General features: G+C 35.4%; 1 protein-coding gene across 2 annotated transcripts; it reads right to left on the bottom strand.

The window, feature by feature from the left end:
- Positions 1–880: 880 nt before the first annotated feature.
- On the bottom strand, positions 881–24,083 carry LOC143223762 (UPF0389 protein CG9231-like). Of its 2 annotated transcripts, none has more exons than XM_076452164.1 (4): positions 24,032–24,083; positions 8,094–8,228; positions 2,751–2,850; positions 881–1,893 (listed from the first exon to the last, which is right to left on the bottom strand). In XM_076452164.1, the coding sequence occupies exons 1-4, from the start codon at positions 24,066–24,068 to the stop codon at positions 1,713–1,715; spliced, it is 453 nt and encodes a 150-aa protein (XP_076308279.1). In that variant the 5' UTR covers positions 24,069–24,083; the 3' UTR covers positions 881–1,712. The 2 variants fall into 2 exon arrangements, with proteins under 2 accessions (XP_076308279.1, XP_076308280.1); XM_076452165.1 differs by lacking the exon at positions 24,032–24,083 and adding an exon at positions 22,338–22,502.
- Positions 24,084–25,034: the final 951 nt, after the last annotated feature.

A 25,034-nucleotide genomic window follows, 5' to 3' on the forward strand; every position in this document is an offset into this window, starting at 1 on the left:
AGTTATTTTTGTTTGTTCTTTCTTTATTTTAAGAATTAAAAGCACTCAGTTTTGGTAGGTCACACGAGATACCAAAATATGGAGATCGTTCTGTCGAAAACAGTTTATATTTGCTGGGTTCAGCTTATGCTGTTTAAGAGGTCTGATAACAAACTCTAACTATTCCACTGATTAGAGTAGGTCAAGAAGAAGCACTGTTGATTAGGTGCATTTTCCAGTCTGTCGTTTTAACATTAACAACGTTTCATTCGGTTAGCTCTCGAGTACCTTTGCAAGAAATTAAATACTAAGACATGTCACTTTCCATGACCTCAACGAAGGTAAACATGTGAAGACGTCCATTGTACCAGAAAGCAATATTATCAAACATTTATAGCACTCAAAAGTAATACATCTTTACTAACACATTTAAGAATGTGGTCAAGGTGTTTATGCACTAACACCTTTCTAACAAGATGTTAGTAGTGCAAGCTTAGTTGTCCTTTTTAAAACATCCAACAAATGGTCGTTCAAGAGATCGTGTGTTCACTTAACTAGGCTTTTATATACGGTGGTTAAAAGGATAATTTTGTATGTGATGGACGCTACTCTCCTTTAACAAGAATTACAATTATAAGTGGTCATTTAGGATAGTAGGATACTGCACTAGATATTTTGGTTTAGTAGTATATAGTTATTTTACATAACAGTATTAAATTCTCCGATAATATTCGCAAATTCTAAAATACAAAAAAAAAAAATCTGTTTCGACAAATGAACTTCATATTTTATTAAAGATGTACAATGTAAACTAATAGTTTAGTTGTATTGTCAGAAAAAAACATCCAAATAAAAATAAATTATAATCAAACTTCCCTTCGTTGAAGGAGTACATCCGAAATTCAGACAAAAAATATTTTATTGGCAAGTACATCATCATCACAAACAATCTCACTAGACATATGTAATACACTAACCAATATTATATTGTTATCTAACAATTACAGCAAACATTTCTGTATGAAACAGTGAGAAGGGTTAGCAAAACTTTTTTTTTTATTAAAGTATGAAAACATCCACAGACTTAGCATATAAAATCAAGCTCAGATTTCTCTTATTACAATTAACATGAATTACAATTATACACGTTTCAACGTTCTTCGTACCTGAAATACATTATAAAAACACACAAAAGTTCATTTCCCATATAAAAAATCAAGTTTCCCCATATTTAAGCTGTAGTAGTTAAAATTTGGAATATTAGCTTTCAGTATAAAAAATTAAGTGACTGTAGTTTACAAGTGTTCATATTTTAGTCTACTCAGTTTGTTGCGAAAACAAAATTTTTAGAGAATCTTCTAAATAATGTATGTTTTAGTTAAAACGCCGTCGTTCAAGATTGAATTAGATTACATTAGTTTTATTCTCTTTTATTTTGGTATGTTATTAGAAGAAAGAAGGCTAAACTTGCGTATTTGGTTTACCACTTACAATATTCTGTTTTTCGTTACGAATTTCCTTCAAATCACATCTCGATATAATAAAACAATAACTAGTTGTAAACAAGTGTGTTTAAAAGACAAAACTGAAGGTTTCAGGTTTACATTATGCAACAAATAAAATGACAGTTACTTATCGAATAAATTCCAAAAACTAATAACAGCCATCTTGAAGATAGATCTACCATAAGAAAGTGCGATTACAACATCATAAACGTACTCAGTATATCAGACCTAATTCTTATGCGCGTGCTTCTCGTGAAACTCTTCGTTTATCTTCCTCATGGATTCTCCTCTATTGTGAGCCTTTTTGCCGCTAACAACCATAGCGAAACAGCCAATGGCAGCCAAGATACAGAAATATATGTTCATTCTAATACGAGCCTTGTTACGAACACGTTCCATGACGTTTTGTCTGAAACAGTAAACATTAGTGCTCGTTATTTTAGAGAAAAAAAAAAAAAATTTTAACTGTATCACATAGTTTAAGAAAATAAAATGTTAGAAGTAAAACTAACTTGTATTGAATAAACGTCATTTAAACATCACAAACAGACCGATATTCCGAAAAGTTTCCGCCCTTAGTACAAGTTCAATGTTATTCAACTTTTTCAGGTTTTTAAATGAATTTTGACCAAAATTACAAAAAGATTAAAGATTTAATTACAGATAACAATATTATGTCTGAAATAATTACAGAAATAAAAATAAAACGTACTTGATTGTTATCCCTAAATTTAACATTACACAAACAACTTGAAATCAATATTAGGCTTACACGAGTTGCTTTTTACGGTAACATTTCAGAACATTTGTCCCTCGGAACTTCGTAATATAGGGCTGTAATCAAAACATCTAAAGTAATTAAAATTATTGTTTGCGAAAAATGTTTCAAATACAAATACTATAAAAAGAGCATAAATCTAATCATAGAACCTGAGTCCATAATTTAGAAATTGTGCAAAAAAAACGTAGATTTGAAATAAAATGACAAATATGTAAAACAAAGTTAATAACTACACAGCGCTCATCATCGTTCAAGAAAAGCAAATGGCATATTTTCGCAGAGAATTTCGAAAGAAGTGTCACCAAGTTTAGGAAGATATTTCAAACGTAAATAAAAATCACTAAAACTAAATGGGCTTGTTAAAAAAGGTAAGAGTTGAATTGAAAAAAAACAACAAAAACAATAAGAAAACACACAAATTCGAATCCCGCCAGGTTCTCACTTGTTCAAAGTCTTCCAAATACAATGGTTATATTAATACTTACGGAACAAAGTCGGGAACTTCCCCGTACGACGGGTATTTTCGGAACCAAACTAACAGACGTTTTTCAAAAGAATTAGGGCGATGGTAGGTAAGTTCGTGTTCTAAATCAGAGAAAAAACAATCAATGACAAATAGTTTACAGTTCGAATCGGTTTTAATTAATTTACACACAGTTTAAAATCTATATGTAAAACGGCTCGTTTGGGTTGAGAATTTTTTTTTTTTTTACGTTTTCTCGGCATCACAGTTTAAAGTCGTTTAATTCAGTTACTATTTAGAATGTGTAAAATCATACATGTTTAATCGCTACACTTCCTTTCAGTATTCACCGCATCCACTTTACGAGTGTTAATTAAGGTAGAAAACCATGCTAAAAGTCATTTTTTGAAATAAGCTAATAATTCACTTGATTACCTGAACAGTTGTGTACGATTTTCTGTGCCTCAAATGTTACTAGAGCTACATTAGAACAACCACTAGATGGCTCTGCTTGCACCAGCGATCCAACCTCAAGGACAGCGAAACATCATTTCAAACATGAAGATATTCTTCATCAAAGCATTTTACAGTGTCATGTGCACTGTCACATATTTTGAAATCTCTACATGTCAATACTACTGAAAATGTAACTTAAGATATTCATACAATACCCTTATTGGACTGATTTCAGAAGAGATTGGCCTGCGTAAAATATTTAGCTTGAATTGAAACTAAAAGTTAAAACAGTTTCATTTGCAAATCAGGTGAACTTGTAGGTTTTATTGTACAATAGCTAGTGTCCATTTTGGGGCAGTAAAGAAAACGTCGACACCATGACATTCGTCCATCATCATGATTATATTATATATGTAGTTTACATGAGAGGTTCACTTGGCTAATCTCGGAACTCACTCAGGGTAGAAAAGTTTTGATACGGACGATACATTTGTCACTGGCCGTCGCTAAGATTGTGAAGTAATCTAAATGACAGACTACGTCACATTCGAACTGTTCAGTGTGCCCCCATCTGATTATAAATGGGTTTCTAAAGACCATTTAATAATTTTCTTCTAGAGAACCCGATATAAAAACTTGACAGCGAGGCCAAGAAATTTTTAAACATTTGAAGGCTAGAAGTGCAGGTCTTAATTTTAAGAACTTAATTAACAACTAGGTTTAAATTGCATGGCTGTATTCCAGGATATATCCTACGATACAAGTTACTAAAAGAATATTAATACACGTAAGAACACAATGTTCAAGAACAATGGCTAGTTTACTAAGATCGGATAAATAAGTAGGCCCGGCACGACCAAGTGGTTAAGGTACTCCACTCGTAATCCGAGGGTCGCGGGTTCGAATCCCCATCGTATCAGTCATGCTCGCCCTTTCAGCCGTGGGGGCGTTATAATGTTACGGTTAGTCCCACTATTCGTTGGCAAAAGAGTAGGCCAATAGTTGGCGGTGAATGGGGATGACTAGCTGCCTTCCTACTAGTCTTATACTGTTAAATTAGGGCATGAAATTCACAAATCAAACAAATAAGTATGATTAAACAAGATCTTAAGTTTATTAAACATTAGGGTTTTTAATCAAATAAGTGGTTATTGCTGTTCACACGCGTTTTGAAGAGAGGTATAAAACTTAGACCAATACCAGTTCCGGGACACAGCTATACTTGGTTTTGTGGTAGTAAAAAGAATGGAGAACTCAATGTGTAATTACAAACAAACATTCTATAAACTGTTTTAACTAAGATAGTTTATAAACTATTAAGTAACAGTTAAAATGAGCACAAAAATTTACAAGAACTTTAAATCATCATTTATTTATTCAAAACATTTTTTCTGTTCATTGGTTTTTTTGTTGTTGTTTTTTTTTAAATATAAACAATGAGACTCAGAGTAAACAACAGAAGTTATACACGATATATGTACTGACTGAATAGGTTTCGTTCCCACTAGATATTATGAACTTTTTGCAATTTTGTTTATAATAAATGTATATTGACGATCTAAGCTTTCATCCTAAAACTTGGTATTATACACTAAACAAATTCATTGTGCCCTTACTATAGTGTTAGAAGAGGATCCCACACACACATTACCCTAATGTACTTACTTATAAAACTTTGTTTTGCGTTACTTCCTTTTAACAGCCGTGACGAAATGTACAAATATAGATTTGCAGATTTACTGATTAATGTGTAAAAATTCCCCAACCCTAAACCACTGTAGGGTTAACTCATGAAAATGACATCACTGAGAACAAATACTCCAATTGAGGTTACTTTAAACACTTAATGATCAGCGTCAGATTGTTGTGTACGTCACCATGCAGAACCAAAAAGCATGATATTAGCATCAGTTACGTCAGAATAAGCTGAAGTAAATTTCGTTTACATCTGTCAGAACTTTAAATAAGTTCTTTCCTTAAATAGAACATACTTATATTTTGAAGGAAAACATCAGTACACAGAATGACACGAAACTAAAGGTTATCAAAAACAGAAGATTGATAGTGTTCACTTAACCACTAATAGCTATCTTCATTCTACCAAGAAAATGATTTTAAAATATTACTACGAAGTTTAGTTTTATTTGGTACCAAAAAACTGACCTTATAGGAATTCAGACATCGTAAGTTCCATAAACAGAAAATGATTTAGGCATCATGATCTTAGTTGGTTGGTTATGTGGTACTACTGTGAAGCGACTCTTGTTTATGAGGTACTACTGTGAAGCGACTCTTGTTTTCACTCCCTCAAGATTTTAGGTTTTTATGGTAAACATGTCATGTAACCAAACTTTCAACTTTGATCCCACCTGGTTGTTTGATCACAATTTACGTCAGGCCTCAACAGAGAAGAACTCATCTAACAGCTTCCTGGGCAGAATAACCATCAGAAAGTTGAGTGGAAGACAAACAGAGGACAGAATAGTTGTAATAGAAGCCAAAATTAGAGATATTTTCCCGAAAAAGAGTCTCTTAGTATTACCCCTGTTGGATGAAGTGGACCATGCCGTTATTAAAACTAGAGTTACTCCCTCTTAACACCAAGATTTGTGACCATAAAGACACGAGATGTATACAATTTTCAATACTAATCTATCATTATTGTACCATTTTGTTATTCGGTTCATCACTAGAAATAAGGTATTTGCTTCTGAGTACTTATTTTAAGATTAAAAAAGTCTTCCTAGATGCAAGGAAGTATACGATAAGATGCGTGAACATGTACCCTCTCTCTCCATTATTGGAGAGAAAACTTTGATGTAGAATTTACTACGTATCGAATATAGATAAAGAGCAAGTGAACTTTAGCAAGAAATGAATTTCGGAATGCTCGTGCTTCTTTCAACGCTTCTGACGTCATCCCTAAACTTCATTTTCACGTTCATTTATTCGCGAGTTCTGATGCCTTAAGTGGTTTGTTAGGGAAGTGGGGTGATCGTATTTTAAATGATCCGGGGTAACCTAGCTTCGTACTTCTTAGAGACTGGAACCATGTTACCATGATTGTGCGATAACCATTCCTACTCTTCTGCTCCATGTAGGCGTTATTAAAAACAAGTTCTACACTTCGCCTCTAGGAAATGCCTGGTTGTTATATATATAACAGTTTTTCTACATCACGAGAAAGGCACACAACTGCATTAACTCTCATTCACGAGAAATAATTTACGCAGATAAAACATAAAAAAACTTACTTTATATGCAATTTTTCACCACAGAAAGAGGCAGTTTTATGAAGCCAAATATTTGTAGAAAACTGCGTTTACTTGTATACGCAAGAGTCAGGATTTTATGAAGCCACAATAAATGTGGTATTCTAGAACAGGTTATATTTAGCTTTTTTTTTTGACCGGTTATAAAAACTGTCTGCCAGTCTTTTTATAAAAGTCGATTTAAGGGGAATGTACTTACAGATAAGGAGTATCTGCTAAAAGATAGAAGGAAAAGCAGACGGTCAACTAGTAAAGTGGAACATATTTTAATTGCCAAATTCCTTCAATAAATCAGGATTGGACATTTAACTGTAGCACACAAATATCACAAAAACTAACATAAATGGCGATGGATAAAACACACGGAGATTTGCCGTTTTAAGAAAGAACATGTTCATTTTCTTGGCTTATTTATTAAAGGGCGAATGAATACTTAAATGTTCTACCAACTAACTGTTATATTTACATTCCGGTTGAAAAAGTTTCCAAAGATGTGACGTAATAATCCAGCACGTGGGAATTATTGATAGGTGGTTCGATGAGTACAAGTCATTTTCTTCGGCCAATAACAACAATTCTAAAAGAGATTACACACTGTCGGTGGGAACATTCTCCACGAGAGTGCTCTGCCAAAAAGGTAAACTAGGAAATTTTTGTGCCACCTATTTAGACGTTATACAGGTAACGCATGCGACGTCACTACTTGTAGCATTGACAGCAGTAAAATTCACAATTGACCAACAACGAATTTATTATAGCAATCTCTGGTATAAAATACAGATATTGAAGACAACAGACTGCAAGAGTTGAAAGTTTTGATTCGGTGCTACTGGTCTTTCTATGTACATTACTTAAAATATCAGTTTCAGGTAAACAGTTTTCATTGAACACAGGAAGTTCACACTTCTGGTTATTATATTTACCAAGTGTGTGTGTGTGTGTGTGTGTGTGTGTGTGTGTGTGTGTGTGTGTGTGTGTGTGTGTGTGTGTGTGTGTGTGTGTGTGTGTGTGTGTGTGTGTGTGTGTGTTTGCGTTTTTGTTTGTTGTTTTTTTTGCAATTTGTTTTTACTCCATTTTGTGCTGATGACCCTTTAAGAGACAAAATTATAGCCCATACGAGAGGATGCGGCCAATCACAAAATATGTTAAACTTGAAACACTTGAAGGTTAGTAGCCACTTCAGATGTCATTAACCCTAAACACTCTTAGAATCTTCTGCAGCAAAAGCAGTTTGACAACTTGGTACCAGAGAATTTCAGTTGAAGAGAACTAGTAAAAAATATTTTAAAATGTTAAGTCAGTGATCACTAACTCGTGCAGCGGAAAAATAAAAGTCTTCTAGTCCATTTGGAAGAGATGACTCATCCTTAGAGGTCACACACTTTCCGTCTACTAGTTACTAAACGTTAAAGGATATGGAGGAGATAAAGGTACATTTTGGTATATACTCGAAGGAATTACTCATCACAATAAATCGATTAGTTTTATTATATCGAAATATTTTAATTTATTGTATCTTAAATGATTAACTACCATAACTGATAAGTCCTTAGGTCATAGTATTTTATAATAGTACTGTACAAATAAACAACATTCTAACGAAAATTACAAGTAACTAGATGAATTCGTTCACTCACCACTAGATACTGGGGTTTCAGCTTTAGACGTAGACATTCGTACGAAAGTCAGTGGTCTTTGGTAACCTCTGTTGACAATTCTACTTAATCCAGATAAGGAAAGCCCAAGTCGATTAATAATGTGTGCCATGGCTCCTTTAGAATCACAAGTGAACAAGAAAATTTAATAACATAAAGTGGAAAAAATATATATAATTTTTATTGATACAGGAGATAGAGTTTAGCAAGTTTCAGCGACATCTTAAAATTATAAAAGTTAAGAAAATACTGAAAAGTGTTTCATCTAAGTGAAGTAAATATTTTACTCTCCAGTTCAAGTTTACAATATTAGTAAAAAGACTAACAGTTTTTAATACAACAATGTTCAAGAAACTAAACAAAATTACAAGATCAGTAAGTCACATGACCATGTTAAACAATTGTTTGTTTGTTTGTTTTGGAATTTCGCAGAAAGCTACACGAGGGCTATCTGTGCTAGCCGTCCCTAATTTAGCAGTGTAAGACTAGAGGGAAGGCAGCTAGCTAGTCATCACCACCCACTGCCAACTCTTGGGCTACTCTTTTACCAACGAATAGTGGGATTGACCGTCACATTATACGCCCCCATGGCTGGGAGGGCGAGCATGTTTTAGCACGACGCGAGCGCGAACCCGCGACCCTCGGATTACGAGTCGCACGCTTTACGCGTTTGGCCATGCCAGGCCATGTTAAACAAACAAAGAAAGTATATTGGATACTGTTGTAATGAAATATGTTTCTATAATTTTATTTTAACAAGAAAAATGTTAAAAACAAAAGTTTACAGTCTGCAAAATATTGGTAAAACCAAGGAAGAAAACAGAGACCACAAGCAGCCATTGCAGTGAAGACAACATTTAGGAGAACTTTAGCATCTTTAACCAGTGAAGACAGACTTGGGTCCTTTAGCAACAGAGTACAATAACGACACCTAACCAAGACATATGTCAGTATTTGGCTTTTTACATTTGGCTAAATAGGTTACGTAGCCAGATCACACTTCAAATGTAGGATGATGTAGAACTACTGAAGACACAAGAAGCCACTAGTCAGCAGTACCTTCCGCCTATACTGTTAATTATAAATGGAATAAATATCAAAATTTGTTAAGGTTATTACGCCCTAACAACTAGAATTACAGAGCATGTCCGTCAGCATATTGCGACTGATACCTTTGGTCTTTCGTGACAACCCGACGCGCCAATTACAACACAACAACAAGAGACCAAACAGCAACAACAAATCGCAATCCGCCTCCTCAGCCTATTAACATTTATGTTGAAAATTTCAGTTCGGGAATGAGGAAATTTCCTTTTATCCAGAGAGTTAATCGTAGGAGGGGGAAAGTTTTCTTTCAGATATTCGTGCAAAACTGTCCTTAGGGCATTAGTTAACGGAATCCACTGCAAACTCTTAGGCTTCGCTAATCGAATATCGGAATTTGGTTATCAATTATAAACGCACAAAAGAGCGCCATTTTGTGGAAATGAAACTAGTCTAATCTCTCTGGTGTTTGGGTATGTTTATGTGTATACCCGGGAGGGTCAGGTACACTCGACCTCTTCCTCCTTCCGTAACTTTGTTGGAGTGGCCAGATTAATATACATTTCGATTTAAATACAGGATGGCTGGAGTGATTAAATTTAGTCTGGTCCTTTTCAGGACACTGTCCATTTATATTCTTCTTGATCTTTTATTATTACTAATTATTTAGTAAGTCTAGAACATAGGTGGCCTGTTGTATTTTATCCATATTCTAATACTACTATTATTATTTTGAATGATTTTGTCTTAATGATCTAATGTATAGATTTAATGGGGAGGTGCTTAGATCTCTCTTCATCATATATGCAATACCTATCTAGTTCACATAACAACTCATTTTTTCGCCACTTTTTATCAAAATATTTTATTGTACTATGTAGAAGTCTATCTGGTATTGTTTGTGTATTTGAGTAATTATGCATGAACTTTGAAGTGGTTTTAGGTACTCTGTATGGAAATGAAACGTCAATCTTAAGATTCAAAGTTTCGCTCATTAGCCACTACCGTCCTCTAGTGGTGGAAAAGTTAAGTTGGAAATATAACAGTTTTAGGTTATATAGTCTAATGTACGACATGGACTGGGCTTTGATAAACGTGCAGCGATGGGATTAAAATATATTGAAATTTAGTGTTATTTCCAATGTACGATTCATACAGTTCACATATACCACGTTTATATAATAGAACATTAGTTTAGGACAGAAAACACTTCAACAACGAACGACAGTCGTGCAAAGAACAAGAAATATCTCGTCATGAGTCGTCCACTGGTTATAATGACTTCCCTTAAAGTTCGCCTAATGATCTATGGGTTTAGCGTTATCCATCATTGCTCGGGCACGAGCGAAAGCGCGAACAAACGAAACACCATCGTTCTTAGTATATCTGGCTTCACACAGGATAATAAACGCAGTGTTTGAGGCAAAGCTAGATTAATGGACTCACGTGCTGGACACCCCAGATTCCTGACTGTTTACAGTCAGCCTCAGGTTAAATCAACCTATAAAGAGTACGGTGTGTGTACTCTAATGTTGAAGTAGATACAAGGTGAGGATAGACGTATAATAATACAATACACAGAACGTATCGTTTATCGTTTTTAATACGTATCGTTTAATTGTGCATGTTAAAATAGCTCGCTACTTCATACAAATACGAATTACTGTGCGATTTAATTTCCAAATCTGTATAACGAAATATTGTTCTTATAGCCCTACTGTATTTTTAAGAAAGTCGTCCCCATTCCCACAATAGTAAGATTGGAATAATTTGAAAGAAAGGCGAAATAAAAAGTTTATATAGTTTAGATCGAAGATGAAGGGCGGGAAATATGTACTGGGGCCAACACTTCTTGGCTGCGGCCCTGCTGATCAGTTGTAGAACAAGTTTAGTTATCGAGAAATAATTTAAGTTGTTATGAAAAAAAAAATCCCAAGAGGAAAATAAAGAATAGTTATTGTTGTAGCAACTGTTACTTGTCCCACAACCACATACGTCAAATCTTACTTCCGTCACTTATGAATCGTTTCATTAACGAAACACTGGCTGCTAGTGTACAGTGAACTGCCGATTGAAATCGAAATTTACATGTACACTATAGTATTGTATACGAATTAATAATGGAAACGTTGATTTGCTATATGTACAAGTGACCAGCTGTGCCTACAGATACAGACAAAGAAAGGGCTTTACGCATGTACAAGTGTGGGACCAATGTTCTTACAACGTGTAGATAGTTACAAGTTCATAGATTTACCGGTCTCCAGTCGGGGCTTTTAATAGTTTAACATGAATATAAAGAAACTTGATTTTACTATGAATAAGAATGTGCATTTAAGTCTTGTTGTTAGGCAGTTTTCAAATTAATCTCACGAGGTAACTTAAGGAAATCTTACTTTTTACTTTCCGAAAGGTTACAGGTTAAAGGTTAAAGCTGTAGTCAGTTCTAGTGAAAACTTGTTGACAAGAAAGAATTATATTGTAACGTAAACACACAAAGCAAAACAAACTTACGTTATACGACTACAGAACATAATCATAACACCTATTTAACCAGTTATTACAATACTTTATTTTTTATGAAATGAACTATTGATATTACTGTTAATCATGTGTAGAATAAAAACAAATAACAATGACTCCAGCCCCCTCCCTCAAATATCCAGTTTTTGCGTAGTTTCTAGTTTCAGAATTTTGTTGGAAGTATAAAATAGACCGAAGCAGATATTGGTGGGAAAGGTTGTCTTCCCAGCATTCTCCGGAAAAGGCCCCCCGCTAGTACAGCGGTAGGTCTCCGGATTTACAACGCTAAAATCAGGGGTTCGATTCCCCTCGGTGGGCTGAGCAGATAGCCCGCTGTGGCTTTGCTATAAGAACACACACACACACACACACACAGTATATTTTAAGCCTGGCATGGCTTAGCGCGTAAGGCGTGCGACTCGTAATCCGAGGGTCGCGGGTTCGCGCCAAACATGCTCGCCCTCCCAGCCGTGGGGGAGTCATAATATGACGGTCAATCCCACTATTCGTTAGTAAAAGAGTAGCCCAAGAGTTGGCGGTGGGTGGTGATGACTAGCTGCCTTCCCTCTAGTCTTACACTGCTAAATTAGGGACGGCTAGTACAGATAGCCCTCGAGTAGCTTTGTGCGAAATTCCAAAAACAAAAAACAAACAAACCGGAAAAGTTTTTACTGTTACTACCAATAATATGGCCCGGTCGATACACTTTAGTAGTGTTAAGATTTATCTGAAACAGCAGTTAGCTGCACACGATCGCTCCGACATCTAACGTCGACTATTGGAATTAGAAGTCAGGATGTTGAAATATAAATTTAAGTAAGTAATCACAAAAGAAAATGTAAATGTAAGAAAACGACACGCTTAATGGAGATGTGCGTAGTTAGATATAGTTGTTTTTCACAGAATGTTAGAGACAAAGGCGAATATATATTTTAGCTTAAAATAGAGAACTTGGTGTTGACAAGCTTACAATTGAAAGGTTTACACCAAACATTAAGGTGGTGGTTGTTTACCAATTTCTATTTTAACTTTCTCCCCCCCCCCATTACCAAAACATTAAAGAAAGAAGTTACATTTGGAAAAAACAAGCCGTATACACACACACACACAGCATAATATTTTCTTTTAAACACAAGTCTAAGGAAATGCATTTCCTAGCGGAAGAGATACGATGGCATGTGATCTGTGATGTCTGTGGACGTTTTCTGTGCAAGATGTGATCATCCACATATTCAAAAGGAGGTAAACAACAGATAAGCTAAAATACTCAACTTTCGGTTGGATAAAAAGATTATGCTACAACGTGGAAATATAATTTTAGTTTTCGTAACTGCAGTTTCAGTCAGATTATTTATGACTAAAAACATAGTTCAGTAACGTTTTTATTGTAAAATGTTACAAGAACAGAAGTTTTGCATTATATTGATGAAACTGATAGAAAAATTGTTTACGTGTTCTACAGCCGATATAGGTTTATTTTTAAATGATTGGTTTTATTTTGTTTGTTTGTTTTTGAATTTCACACAAAGCTACACGTAGGCTATCTGAGCTAGCCGTTCCTAATTTTGCAGTATAAAACTAGAGGAAAGGCAGCTAGTCATCAACACCCTCCGCCAACTCTTGGGCTATTCTTTTACCAACGAACAGTGGGATTGACTGCCACATTGTAACGCCCCCACGACTGAAAGGGTGAGCATGTTTGATGAGACTGAGATTCGAACCCGCGACCCTCAGAGATTACTAGTAAAGTGTCTTAACCACGTCGGGCCCTTTTCAAACGAACGGTCTAAAAGTTACTTGTGAGAAGAGAATTAAATTTCACCTAAAGCACACCTAAAACTAGGCGTTTTATTCTGGGAAAGTTAGAAATGGTGCAGGTGTGTCAGGTGTTTAACGGGATGCCAATCAATACTATCAGAGAGTAAGAAGGGGAAGAGAAAAGGTCTGGGTAAACAGTACAATATGGCTGAGGGTATTTCGTCCATGTTTGTAAATGGAAACAATGTAAAATTAGGTAAAATGATAACAGATACTTCACTTGTTTTGATAAAGAATTTGAGTCCACATCACAAGTCATTAGGGTTTAGAGAACTCAAAATTACTTCGTGTATTTTAGTTTATTCTATCACTTTTGTGGAGGGAAACAAAGTACCACTAACAACCAAATTAAGTTAAACCTAGAATGTTGAGGGTTGAGAAAAACCTTAAAAAAAATACTCAAAAATAATGACTTGAGTTTACAAGAACTAGAATACATTACAGTGAAAGATTCGATATTTCGAGTTGGGGGAGCGAAGACGGGAGTTTATAATCAAACCAATGATCAACCATCATGTTAGGACTGATCGAGGCTTTGCTCACACAAAAACAGATGTCGTGCCATTGGAGGTTGTGTTCACTAACTAGCATGTGCATTTGTTCCAACAATTGCTTTGGAAATGTGTGATCGGTCCCTCTAACAAAAACTTAGAAAAGTCGAATAGGATTCGTGAACAAAAACAAGAGTCGCGAGTCTTTTGCGAGAGACGGATGACTATTACTAGTTATACCCGTCCCAGTAAGATTCCGATTTCTATCCTTCCTCTAAAACGTTTATTTGTTAATGTTCTTACATCACAACCAGGATACGAATTTAAGACTGTAGTTTGAAAAATAAGATAAATTATACACACACGATTTCTTCCTATGATGACAATTAACCTATCGTGAATTGTTTGAATCCAACCGTGAACGGTATATCTTCGAATGTGTATCACGTTAGTACTGTCCACTTAGTTATTTATGTGACTAGTTAATACAAATAAAATCTTACTCTAAAATAGATACCTTTCTCTTCAGGAATTGAGAGAGAAGACAACATTCAAGTTTTGTCAACTTAAAATATTTGAAGCATGGCTTCAGAATAAAGGTTCAACCTTTACCCAGGTAGTTTTGAAGGAAAGTTAAGGTGACCATGTATTGAAGGAAAGTTGAGGTGACCAATGAATAGGTTTGGTTAAGAAATGCAAGATAAAGAGTCTTCCTTCTTACCAAAACAACAAACGTGGCCCCTCCCTCTGATGTGTCATTCCACGATACACAGAGCAGATACAAGCACGCGATAACTATTCCAGTTTTGTTCAGTGTAGTCGGCTCGATAACTAGAGACTTGTTGCTTTTTATTCCCACGACACACATTGGACCTGTTTTTACACGTGTAAGAGTTTGAAAGTGACCACTGTCATGTCGGACAATAATGCGATACCCAAAGCTCTGTGGTTGTGATGTTATTCCTGTGTTATTAGCCTTGTTCAAGGACGTGAATCTAATTCAGTAACTCGTAGAAATTAAAACTAATATTTGAACGTTATATTAAATAAACCACTTTGATACATAGACTATACAAATTCATCAGTAGTATTAGTGGATTTATTCGTCAGCTTGACACTTGTACTATCACACACACACACACACACACACCCTCTTGAATAAAAAACAATCTTACTAGACTGGTGGCGAACTGAACTTTCGAGAACCTCGCCCAAGATTTATAAATAGACGCGCCAGAAGAGTTTTATATTGTTTGTTTGCCACAGTTAACACTAAATTTAGGCAGCTATAGATGTAATAAATGCTTATTAATCGAAAAACTACAGATATTCGACCAGAAACGGTTGAAGATTTCGAACATTATAAAACAATTTAACTTCAGTAAATTAACTTCGGACGTTAGTAATTTTACGAGGACAAAGTATTTTCGTTGGAGAAAAACAAGAAAGCTTATAAACAGCTTGAGACCAGCCGAGAAAAGAGCGACCCATTAAGTGAACTGTATCGATGAACTTGATACTGATTGGCTCGTCGCGAACCGTCAACAAGACAGTTCCAGATCATATAGAAAACGACGTATTGCTTGGAAGTTTGTAACAAGTGGGTACATGAATCATTATTTGTAATACGCTTTATTATAAATTGTTTGTATATTAAAATGTGTTGAGAATGATCCATACAGATTTCTGTCTTATTGGCAAATATGATAAATGTCCTCCGAGAACAAATAACACATAACAAAACTAAGATGCACATTTTGTAATATTTGATTTTGTGAATCTCTATCATTTGAACGAGGCCTAAAATCAAAAGTTGAGAGGCTCGTAGATGTTCAAGACGATCGGGTCACAGTAGTAGGGTTTGGAAAGAAGAAACAAACAATGCTAGGCTGTTAAAACATTATCACGATGCAAGACTATCAGAACAGTATTACAAAACAATGAAATTATATAATCTCCCACTATAACACTGTGCGTGCGTCCCTTGATCATGCACTAATGTTATAGCAGTTTGTTGTTTTGTTTTTATGTAGTTAAATAATTTCGCTTCATGTCAGTTAGAAGCGAGTAGCCTATGACTGGAGGAAAATTGTGTTATAATAACAATACTCAGTTTCGTTCATCTCGAAATTACGGGCGCACTCCCTTTTAATAAAAGTTTTGTTTGTTTGTTTTTGAATTTCGCACAAAGCTACTTGAGGGCTATCTATGCTAGCCGTCCCTAATTTAGGAGTGTAAGACTAGAGGGAAGGCAGCTATTCATCGCCACCCACGGCTGAAAGGGCGAGCATGTTTAGCGCGACCGGGATGCGAACCCACGACCCTCAGATTACGAGTCGCACGCCTTAACACGCTTGGCCATGTCATTTAATAAAAGTAAACAAAAGAAGGATGTAAATATAATTTAATAAAATCAGTTTATGCAACACATTAAAAAAAAAGGTCTTAACATTACTTTGTAGTCAAGTTTACTAGTTGATACTAGCAACTTCGATAAAGTTTAGCTCTAACTAAATTAAAAATCATACAAAAGTTAGTGTTAACTTTCTTTCTGGAACGAAGGTCATGCTTAAAAGGCTTAAGTACAGTTAGACCTAAAACAAGTGGGTCAAGAATTCAGTTTCCGCGATTATAATTTTGTTTATTAAAAAAATTAAAGAAGCAATGCTGCAGTGAACATACTAATGTTTGTCAATGTTTTACAGATGTTTGCCAGCAGAACATATGAAAATATCACAAAGATAGAAATTATACTATTAATTACATTACCAGATTTCTTTGATCCCAAGCTACTGGAAGTAGCTGTTAATACAGATCAGAATCTTTCAAAATAATAAACAGTTTGATTATGTACGAACCAATCCATCCATGATGTTGGTCTACATATAGCAGTTTCTAAACACCAACAATATGGAATTATAGATAACTTCACGAGTGATTATGAACAATAGTTTGTGTCCAAGACAGAGTAACTGCGTAAACCTTCAATGTTTGTAACCCCTCCAGTTTCCAGGTTCTCTGTTCCCTTCACCATTTATTCAGATGAAATAAAAGTTGCCCATTTAAATTTGTTTTTCCTCATCGGTAAATTTTAACTGGAAATTGAACTTGAAAGTAAAGGCACTTATCAATGAGGATAACAGAAACAAGCACAACAACTTCAGTATACATGTACTTCACTTCTTTCAAAAAGAGATGAAAGGATTGGGGAAAGTGTATGAAAACTGAAGATTAAGTACTGGCCAACTAAATACAACAAAAACCACGCCTATAGTTCTTTCTTTGATCGCAGAGAAAAATAAGATTTAGATAAAACAAAATAACTTCGTTTCCTTTATGTCTTGTTATATAAAGGTGTTATATACTCTACCCAAATTAAAATTACATCCTACCTTGTGAACAAATGCAGAACAGTTAAGTAATAACTACAAACCAAGGACTCAATAACCACAGATAGCCAAAACTTAGTCTGCGTACTGGAAGTAATCAAGTTATGTACATTTCATTCTTATTTTCAATACACGTAAATTAAATGCAAGTTAAAATTTAGCCAGTATGCGAGTTAAGACTAAAGATGGGGCGACACGCAGATACGCGAATTGATTGTATCGATACATCAGATATGGTTCGTGTATCTTCATAACATTGGGCAAGCTTTCAGTAAACATTACAAGCTTGATGTGTAGAAAGAAATACAGTATTTTAGTCCGATACGATTCAGGTGTCTTATAGTGTGCAACTGTTTTGGAAAGTGCGAGGCTTCAAATACTAATGTTTTATACTTTTCTATTCATAAAGTTAAAGGGCCTCCACAGAAGTGCTGGAAAACCTTTAAGTAACATGAAATTGACATGACACACCTGTTTCAAAAAGGCTTTGTTACAAAGCACAAACATTCCCGTTTACGATTCAAGGTTGTATAGCAGATAACGAAGTTGAGAAAAATACGAAGAGCTGTCATTGGTTATAAACGTTAAAAAAAAAAAAAAAACAACTACAAAATCAATTTACTTTATATTTATTGGCACGAGTAAGAACCAGTTCATGCGGCACGAAACAGACGAAAAACAAAGTAATTCGTGAAGGAATTCGGCAGATTTATCCTCATGAGAACCCATGCAACGATAGACACCATAGTTTGTATTTGTGTGTACTGCTCCCCACGGTACGGTTATTCAAACCCGATTTACAGAAGTTCAAACATACTTTGGGGTGGGGGAATATGCTTTGGACGGAAATTATACATACAAAGAAAACTTAAAAAAAAACGACTTCATTACTTGCGTTTACATGCAAATTCGCACAACGGGCTATCTATTTTACAGCCACTGGGAGTATCGAACCAAAATTCTTCCATGTTTACAAGTGAAGATTACCCGTCGCCGACCCTCTCCCCCTCTGTCTGGCTGCGAGTTTTCGTCTAGTAATTTTAATCAAAGATTGTCGCCAGAAATAGATTTGTGCCATTACATAAGAAAACCAGGACGACAAAGAAAATTACTCTCATTCTAAATCTTAGAGCGTGTTTAGAGTCTCATCACTCGTTCTAAGCATGATCAAGTGGACAAACACGTAAACAAAAGTCCCATTGTTAAGAGTGAAACTTGGCTAATGAATTGGATTAAGTTAAATTAGTAATCTACTAATGTTCTGAAACAAAGATTCAAAATATTGCGTGAGGGGGCGCCACCTTTATGATGTCAACAACGAATCACTTCCTCAGAAATTGATAAGTTCAGTACATTTTTTGATACATAGAAAAAAAAAGTCTACACATAGTTTATGTAAAAGTTAAATAAATGTTAAGTCTCCTCCCGAAAAGGTTTCAAGACAATTTAAGAATACTTGGAAGTTCCATGGTCTCGACGTTTCGTGATCTGAATACGTTCAACATAAATAAAATTTCACCTCTAGTATCCCTCGACTCACCCCCACACACACTCCTGAAGAAGTAAACTCACTTGTTAAATTAAGTTTAAAGGACGACAGTCTAAGCTGCTTATATAGAAACACGTTAGGAGTATATACATTGAAGATTGCCACAGAAACTGATTCTTAGGATCTGTCGAACATCACCGACTAGAATGTGTTTTCTTGGAAATACTGTATTGTGTAGCATCGGCTCTTATGTTATACGTTCTGCACAAGATTGTATTTTCCAACACGAGAGTTTTCAACGGCAAGTTGATACTTTTGGACGTAACAGATATAAAAACAAGTTTTATTTAAATAGTACATGCTGTTTCTTGCTCGGAAATAAACATCGAATAAATAAACGAACGTAATGTAATCAAAACCCACCAGAAAAGGTTTTTTGCTCGGTACGAAACACGCACAAGAATATCACAAACAGGATAACATAATACTTAACTCACATGCCAGAGATCCCGTTCAGGATCCAATATCTCAAGGTCATTTTAATGTGTACAGAGACACAAAATATCGCGCCAGGACTTATCAATAGCGTGTACATTTATGATTTTAATATCTGAAAATGTCAGAGCAAGAAGTTAACGTTAACAGACCTTACAACACAAAATCACTTAACTAAACATCTTGTAGTTTAACATAATTCTACGATAGAACTTTTGACCTGGCTGCTAGAGCTGCGCTTCAGGTCTCATTGAACAGCTGGATTTCATTACGAGTGTCACTTGATCTTAGGCATGTGACCTCCTCTGACCAATAGAAACAGCCTGTAGATAGAAAATACAACTACTCCTTAAATTAATCAACATTCAACCATTAGAACTCTTGGTCTTTCTAGAGAAAGAAAATGATTGTTACAGTTACTCGTGTCTCTTGGTAGTTTAGTTTTGTTATTGACCTATAAAAATGTTTAGCACAAGTTAAAGTTAGCTGGAGAAACAGGATATCCTTATAGTGGATATCCAGGGGTGCGTGTTGTAGATAATAGTGTTTTGTCCTTGTAAAGTGCGGGGAACATGTCCCCCAAGAAGGTTAAAAGTGGTTACAGTATAAAATCAGTGTATGTGGAGCGTTCTGTAACTAGAATAACTTGTTACCTGTTTTTATTGCTCTGGATAAATCCACTGATGTTTCGACACAAGCGATTGAACCAACTACTGGCATGTTGCAGTTTCTCATAACGAAAGGAAATGCCAAGAGATGAAACGGAAAACAAACTTCAAAAACTAAAACGTTGCTCTTATAACTAAATTTAAATAGATTATTTTCAGATATTAGTAGTATTTTTGTTTTTTTAGGGGTGGGGCTGTCCTGCCTCAGACTGTAACCTCTTCATGTAGAGGTCAGAGTATCAAAATTGATAAGTTGGATTCGACTCTGAGAGGTGTCAACATATTCCACGCACTTTAAAAATTATGGGTGCATTATAACAGTGAAAAGTCAATAGGGTAGCGTGAGAAATTTGGTGCTGTAACATGAACTGCTGACCAGAAATAAAGTGACTAAAGTGGAGACAAAAGCAGATAACTGCAGCAGCTTTGTTAAAAATACATAAATCGAAAACTGTCTTGTTACAGAATTTTTAACACTTTTTTTGTTTACACTAAATGCTAAAAGACTGAAATTCATACACTAGACCAGAACTTCTGAAGCGTATTAAACATTAATGGTTTTACACGGGGTTTCAACGTTATGGTCACCGGATTTAGGCTTCCCTTTTCCTGTTCTTCAAATCAGGATGAGACTTGGATCCAGTGTTGCTTGTAGTCTGTATGAAAACAGATAAAACTAATAGGCCTAAGTCACATACTAAGGTCAACGGCCCCTTTTCGTGGAAGTAGCCTAGAGTCTTGTTATTTAGATGAAAGGTTACAAGCGACGTTGGAAAACGAAAAATAGATATTTGGAATATCTTAACGTGCCAATAATTTTGTTACGGATTTTACGAGCCAATATTTCTTACGTCGATCTATTTTAATACAAAAAGGATGTCCATTTAAAATAGTTACGTATTTATATCAATGTATAAATACGTTTTACGCAAGTATTTTGAAGATTATCATAATAAACTTAGTTTCTTTCACACACACACACACACACACACGTGTGCAGCTATGAGTATCCACACAACATAGAACATTCTCTACTTCTATATTACTGGGACCGAACAGAGAAAAAGACTTACTTTATTAATTATTATTTTTTTTACAAGACAGATCCATGGAAAATAAAACAATAACGACAGCACTCGTTAACGTTACTCAAGATTTGGTAGTTTAATAAATCAAAGTAATTATTACGTATACAAATAAAATACTTTTATAAAAATAATTAAAAACATGTGCAATTTTCGATACCTCATACGACTCTGCTTACCCAGATTTGCCCGAAACATACAGGTATACACATTAATAGTAAATGCATTTTAATTCATCACATATTCGCTTAGCTTAACTTCAACGATTTACGGTTTCGTCGAAGATAAACAAAAAGTTTATTGAATTGTTTCAATATCACGTGCTATACGATCAGTTCAAAGTCGTTCTATAGCTTTGAAATTTCTTTGAACGCGGAGCACAGTTGTCAAACTTGACCTAGCTGAGCGATATCCAGGCAACAGTGAACACCGAACAGCCAGCCAATCAGAATCTTGTATACAAGACGCATTGGTTAGAACCCAGTCTGCCGAGGCAGCCAGACAACAAACCAAAATGTTTTAACGCAGAGAGCACGAGAACTCGCTTTCCATCAATAGATGTTACAACAACGTATTATTTATCTACTGACACTGTGTGAAAAATCGTTAACGGAGGCACTAAAACCTAAGTCATATTTCCCACGGTTATTAAAACTGTTAAATCAACGAGTTCCTTATTCATTAACAACTTAAACCCCATAGATATTTTTTGTTTACAATGTTTATTTCTACGCTGTTTTTAAGTTTTAAATCTCACAAGAGTCTTTCCCCCCTCTAACTTTCATCTCCCCATAAAATCACATCGGATGACAGACCAATGGTATTATAAAACACGGACATATCGTTTATTTAAATCGGTTAGAACTTCACATTCACGACATAACGATGGACATTGCGATGTTTGTCGAACACGTTTTAACCACAAGCGTTACTATTGATGTCAGGACATGGTTACGTCTCTTAATATTAAGAATATAATTACTGGTTACTATAACTTTAACCAGAACTACTACAAAAATTCAATTAAAAAAACGTCAAATCTGCAAGGTAAATACCAGCAATAAGAATTCTTGCGCTTAAATACAGCGACATCAAACTATCTATTATTATTATTATATATTTTCACGTACGTTTATCACATTAAGATGACAACCATACACAGAATACCTTCATTCTCACATCATTACGTTACAATATATCACAAAAGACATTACTTTTACTTACCAAACAACTGGTACTTTTCTAACACACAAATGAACACGACAGTCAACAACCCACCAGATGTCTTCTATTTATCGCAACCTCCAGACAAAACTATCAGAATGTTAGGTTTTGCCGCCCTCTAGCGGTAACGGGAAACGTAACCTATACATCACACTCGAGAGGCCAGTGAGAGCTGACACGAAAACAGTACACAGACTGTTTCACGTGGTTCGACGTACCACGTGTCCGAAAGACTACGGGACACGATTTCTCCGTAGCCGTACCTCGACCTTCCATCAGATATATCTAATGATAGCCTTTCTTTTATAGGTCATTTCGTTTTTTTAAGACATATGAACATCAACACTTCGATTTAAACGATAAACAGAACAACTGCAATCCGGAGGGGGGGGACACCATTAATTTATCATCCTTTCCTGAATTATAATAACTAATTGTTAAACAAAATTTTGGGGACGACTTGACTGTATAACTTAAACAACGTTATCATAAACGGACGACGTTTCGACAAAATGTTGTCGTTCTCAAATCGTACCTTTGTAATAAAGTTTGGTCATTACCCTGTCAAGCTGTCCCCAAAACCTTTATCTTATAAAAAGTAGGTTCATTTTTATAACAGTTAAACTTTCTATAATGTGAGAAAATTAACAACGGAAGATACTAATGACTCCATCAAGTTTTTTACAGTAACATTCAATATTTATTAAGTCTTCAAAGGCTCTCTTCAAAATCGACGTGTCTTGGAAATATTTATTATCAATATGTCTTGGTACATCCACGATATTCACTGTTCTTTGATGACAGATGGTGATTTATTTGAGTGTTGTCATTGCTAAGCTCAACATTGTTTCATTGTGTTAAGATATTTGTCAAAAGATTCTCGAGGACTGCGCATGTCATATCTAATTTTCAGCTGACAGACTAGAGGGAGTGCAGATAGACAATAACGATCGCTAGTAGTTCGTGGGCTAGTACTGTTTGACCAGGTAGCGATATTTGATATTTGACCGATTAAAAAATCCACGAACGCTTTTTTATAACTTTTTCCGACGGTAACAGGACACGAACACTGGACCCAGAGATTTATATTCTTGTACGATAACCATTAACACACGCTAGACCCTTTAACAGAGTAAAGATATTCCACATATACGGATAAAAACCAACTGTATTATGACTACATCTCATTTTCCTTATTTTTGTCTTATTTATATGTAACTCATTCAGTTTTAGATGATTTATAAGGTTCACTGTTTTTTATGCCAATGTCCTATACGTTTGTCTGTTTACCAAGTTGAGGATTAAAGCCAAATTAGAGCTTTATAATATCATCTTACCTTACAAATTATGCAAATGATTCCTGGTGCACCAATGATACCGCGAGATTTCCGATGGCTTATGACACTAAAAATCTCGTGTCGATAACCGCAAAGGTCAGAATAAAGGGGTCACAACAAACACACAAGTAAAGTTCTTAAAACGTGTGTCTTCTGTGACGTTTTGAATGACGAACCCTTCATAAGTCAGAGTGCAATTAGCCAAGATAAGGCCTGATACCAGAAGAAAGGTCACTGGATAAGCAATTTGCGAGTCGCTAATTCGAATCTCGTCATTAAACATGCTTACCCATTGAATAGTGTGTGGGTCATTTTGTGTCCGTCAATCTCACTATTCGTTTGTAAAAAGAAACCTACCAGTTGGCGGCGGGTGGCTACCTTTCCTCTGGTCCATTATTCCAAAATAAGGAGCGGCGAGCGCAGATAGTCGTAGAGTAGGTACGCGTGAAATTCAGCAAAACAAACTGTACTGATTTAACGTGTGGCGATGGTTACATTGTAGTTTTAACTTGAATTACTTTCAAGTCTTTATGACTCACCTTCTAAGAGTTCATAAAAAATAACAAAAATGACGACGTCGACCTTGAGGAACATCAAAAAAACGTACACCACCCCTTGAACCGGTTTGTAGCTGTAAATAGTCATTTCCTTGCATTATTGAGGTTAAACACGTGGACGAAGCTTTGTTTGTTTACTCGTCGCCGAGTAAAGTGGAAAACGGTTAAAAAAAGGGGCGTGTCAACTGTATATTTTCAACATAGATGTGCAAAGTGTTAAAAATATTAAGGATGATAACATTTATACTTTAACTGTTGTTAACTTCACAAAATGTTTATCATTCGTAAGGTCGTGAATAGATACGGTACAAATAGTTTTTAAATGACAAAACAGTATATATGATAGCTTTGACTGTGAAAGGACAAAACTATGAAAGATAGCTTTGACTGTGAAAGGACAAAACAGTCTATATGATAGCTTCGACTGTGAGTGGCTCATAGAGGGTATGTTGGAAAGGACCAGGATTCGAACCCGCGAACCTGAGGTTGTGAATTGAATACCACATAATACAACGTATCCAAACTTGCAGATATCAGTTTGATTGAATACCACATAATAGAACTGTTCCAAACTGTGTGGGCTTCACTTTGACACTAAGAAAAGTGCAATTACATTCATTAAAGAACTTTGTTCATCACATCAGTTTTTATTCATTCTTCCACGGACACTAATCCCCCTGTTCTTCATTCTTCCACAGACACTAATCCCCCTGACCTTCATTCTTCCACAGACACTATTTCCCGTGTTCTTCATTCTTCCACAGACACTATTTCCTGTGTTATTCATTCTTCGAGAGACACTA

Source organism: Tachypleus tridentatus, chromosome 8 (genome assembly GCF_004210375.1).
Source record: "Tachypleus tridentatus isolate NWPU-2018 chromosome 8, ASM421037v1, whole genome shotgun sequence".
NCBI lineage: Eukaryota > Metazoa > Arthropoda > Merostomata > Xiphosura > Limulidae > Tachypleus > Tachypleus tridentatus.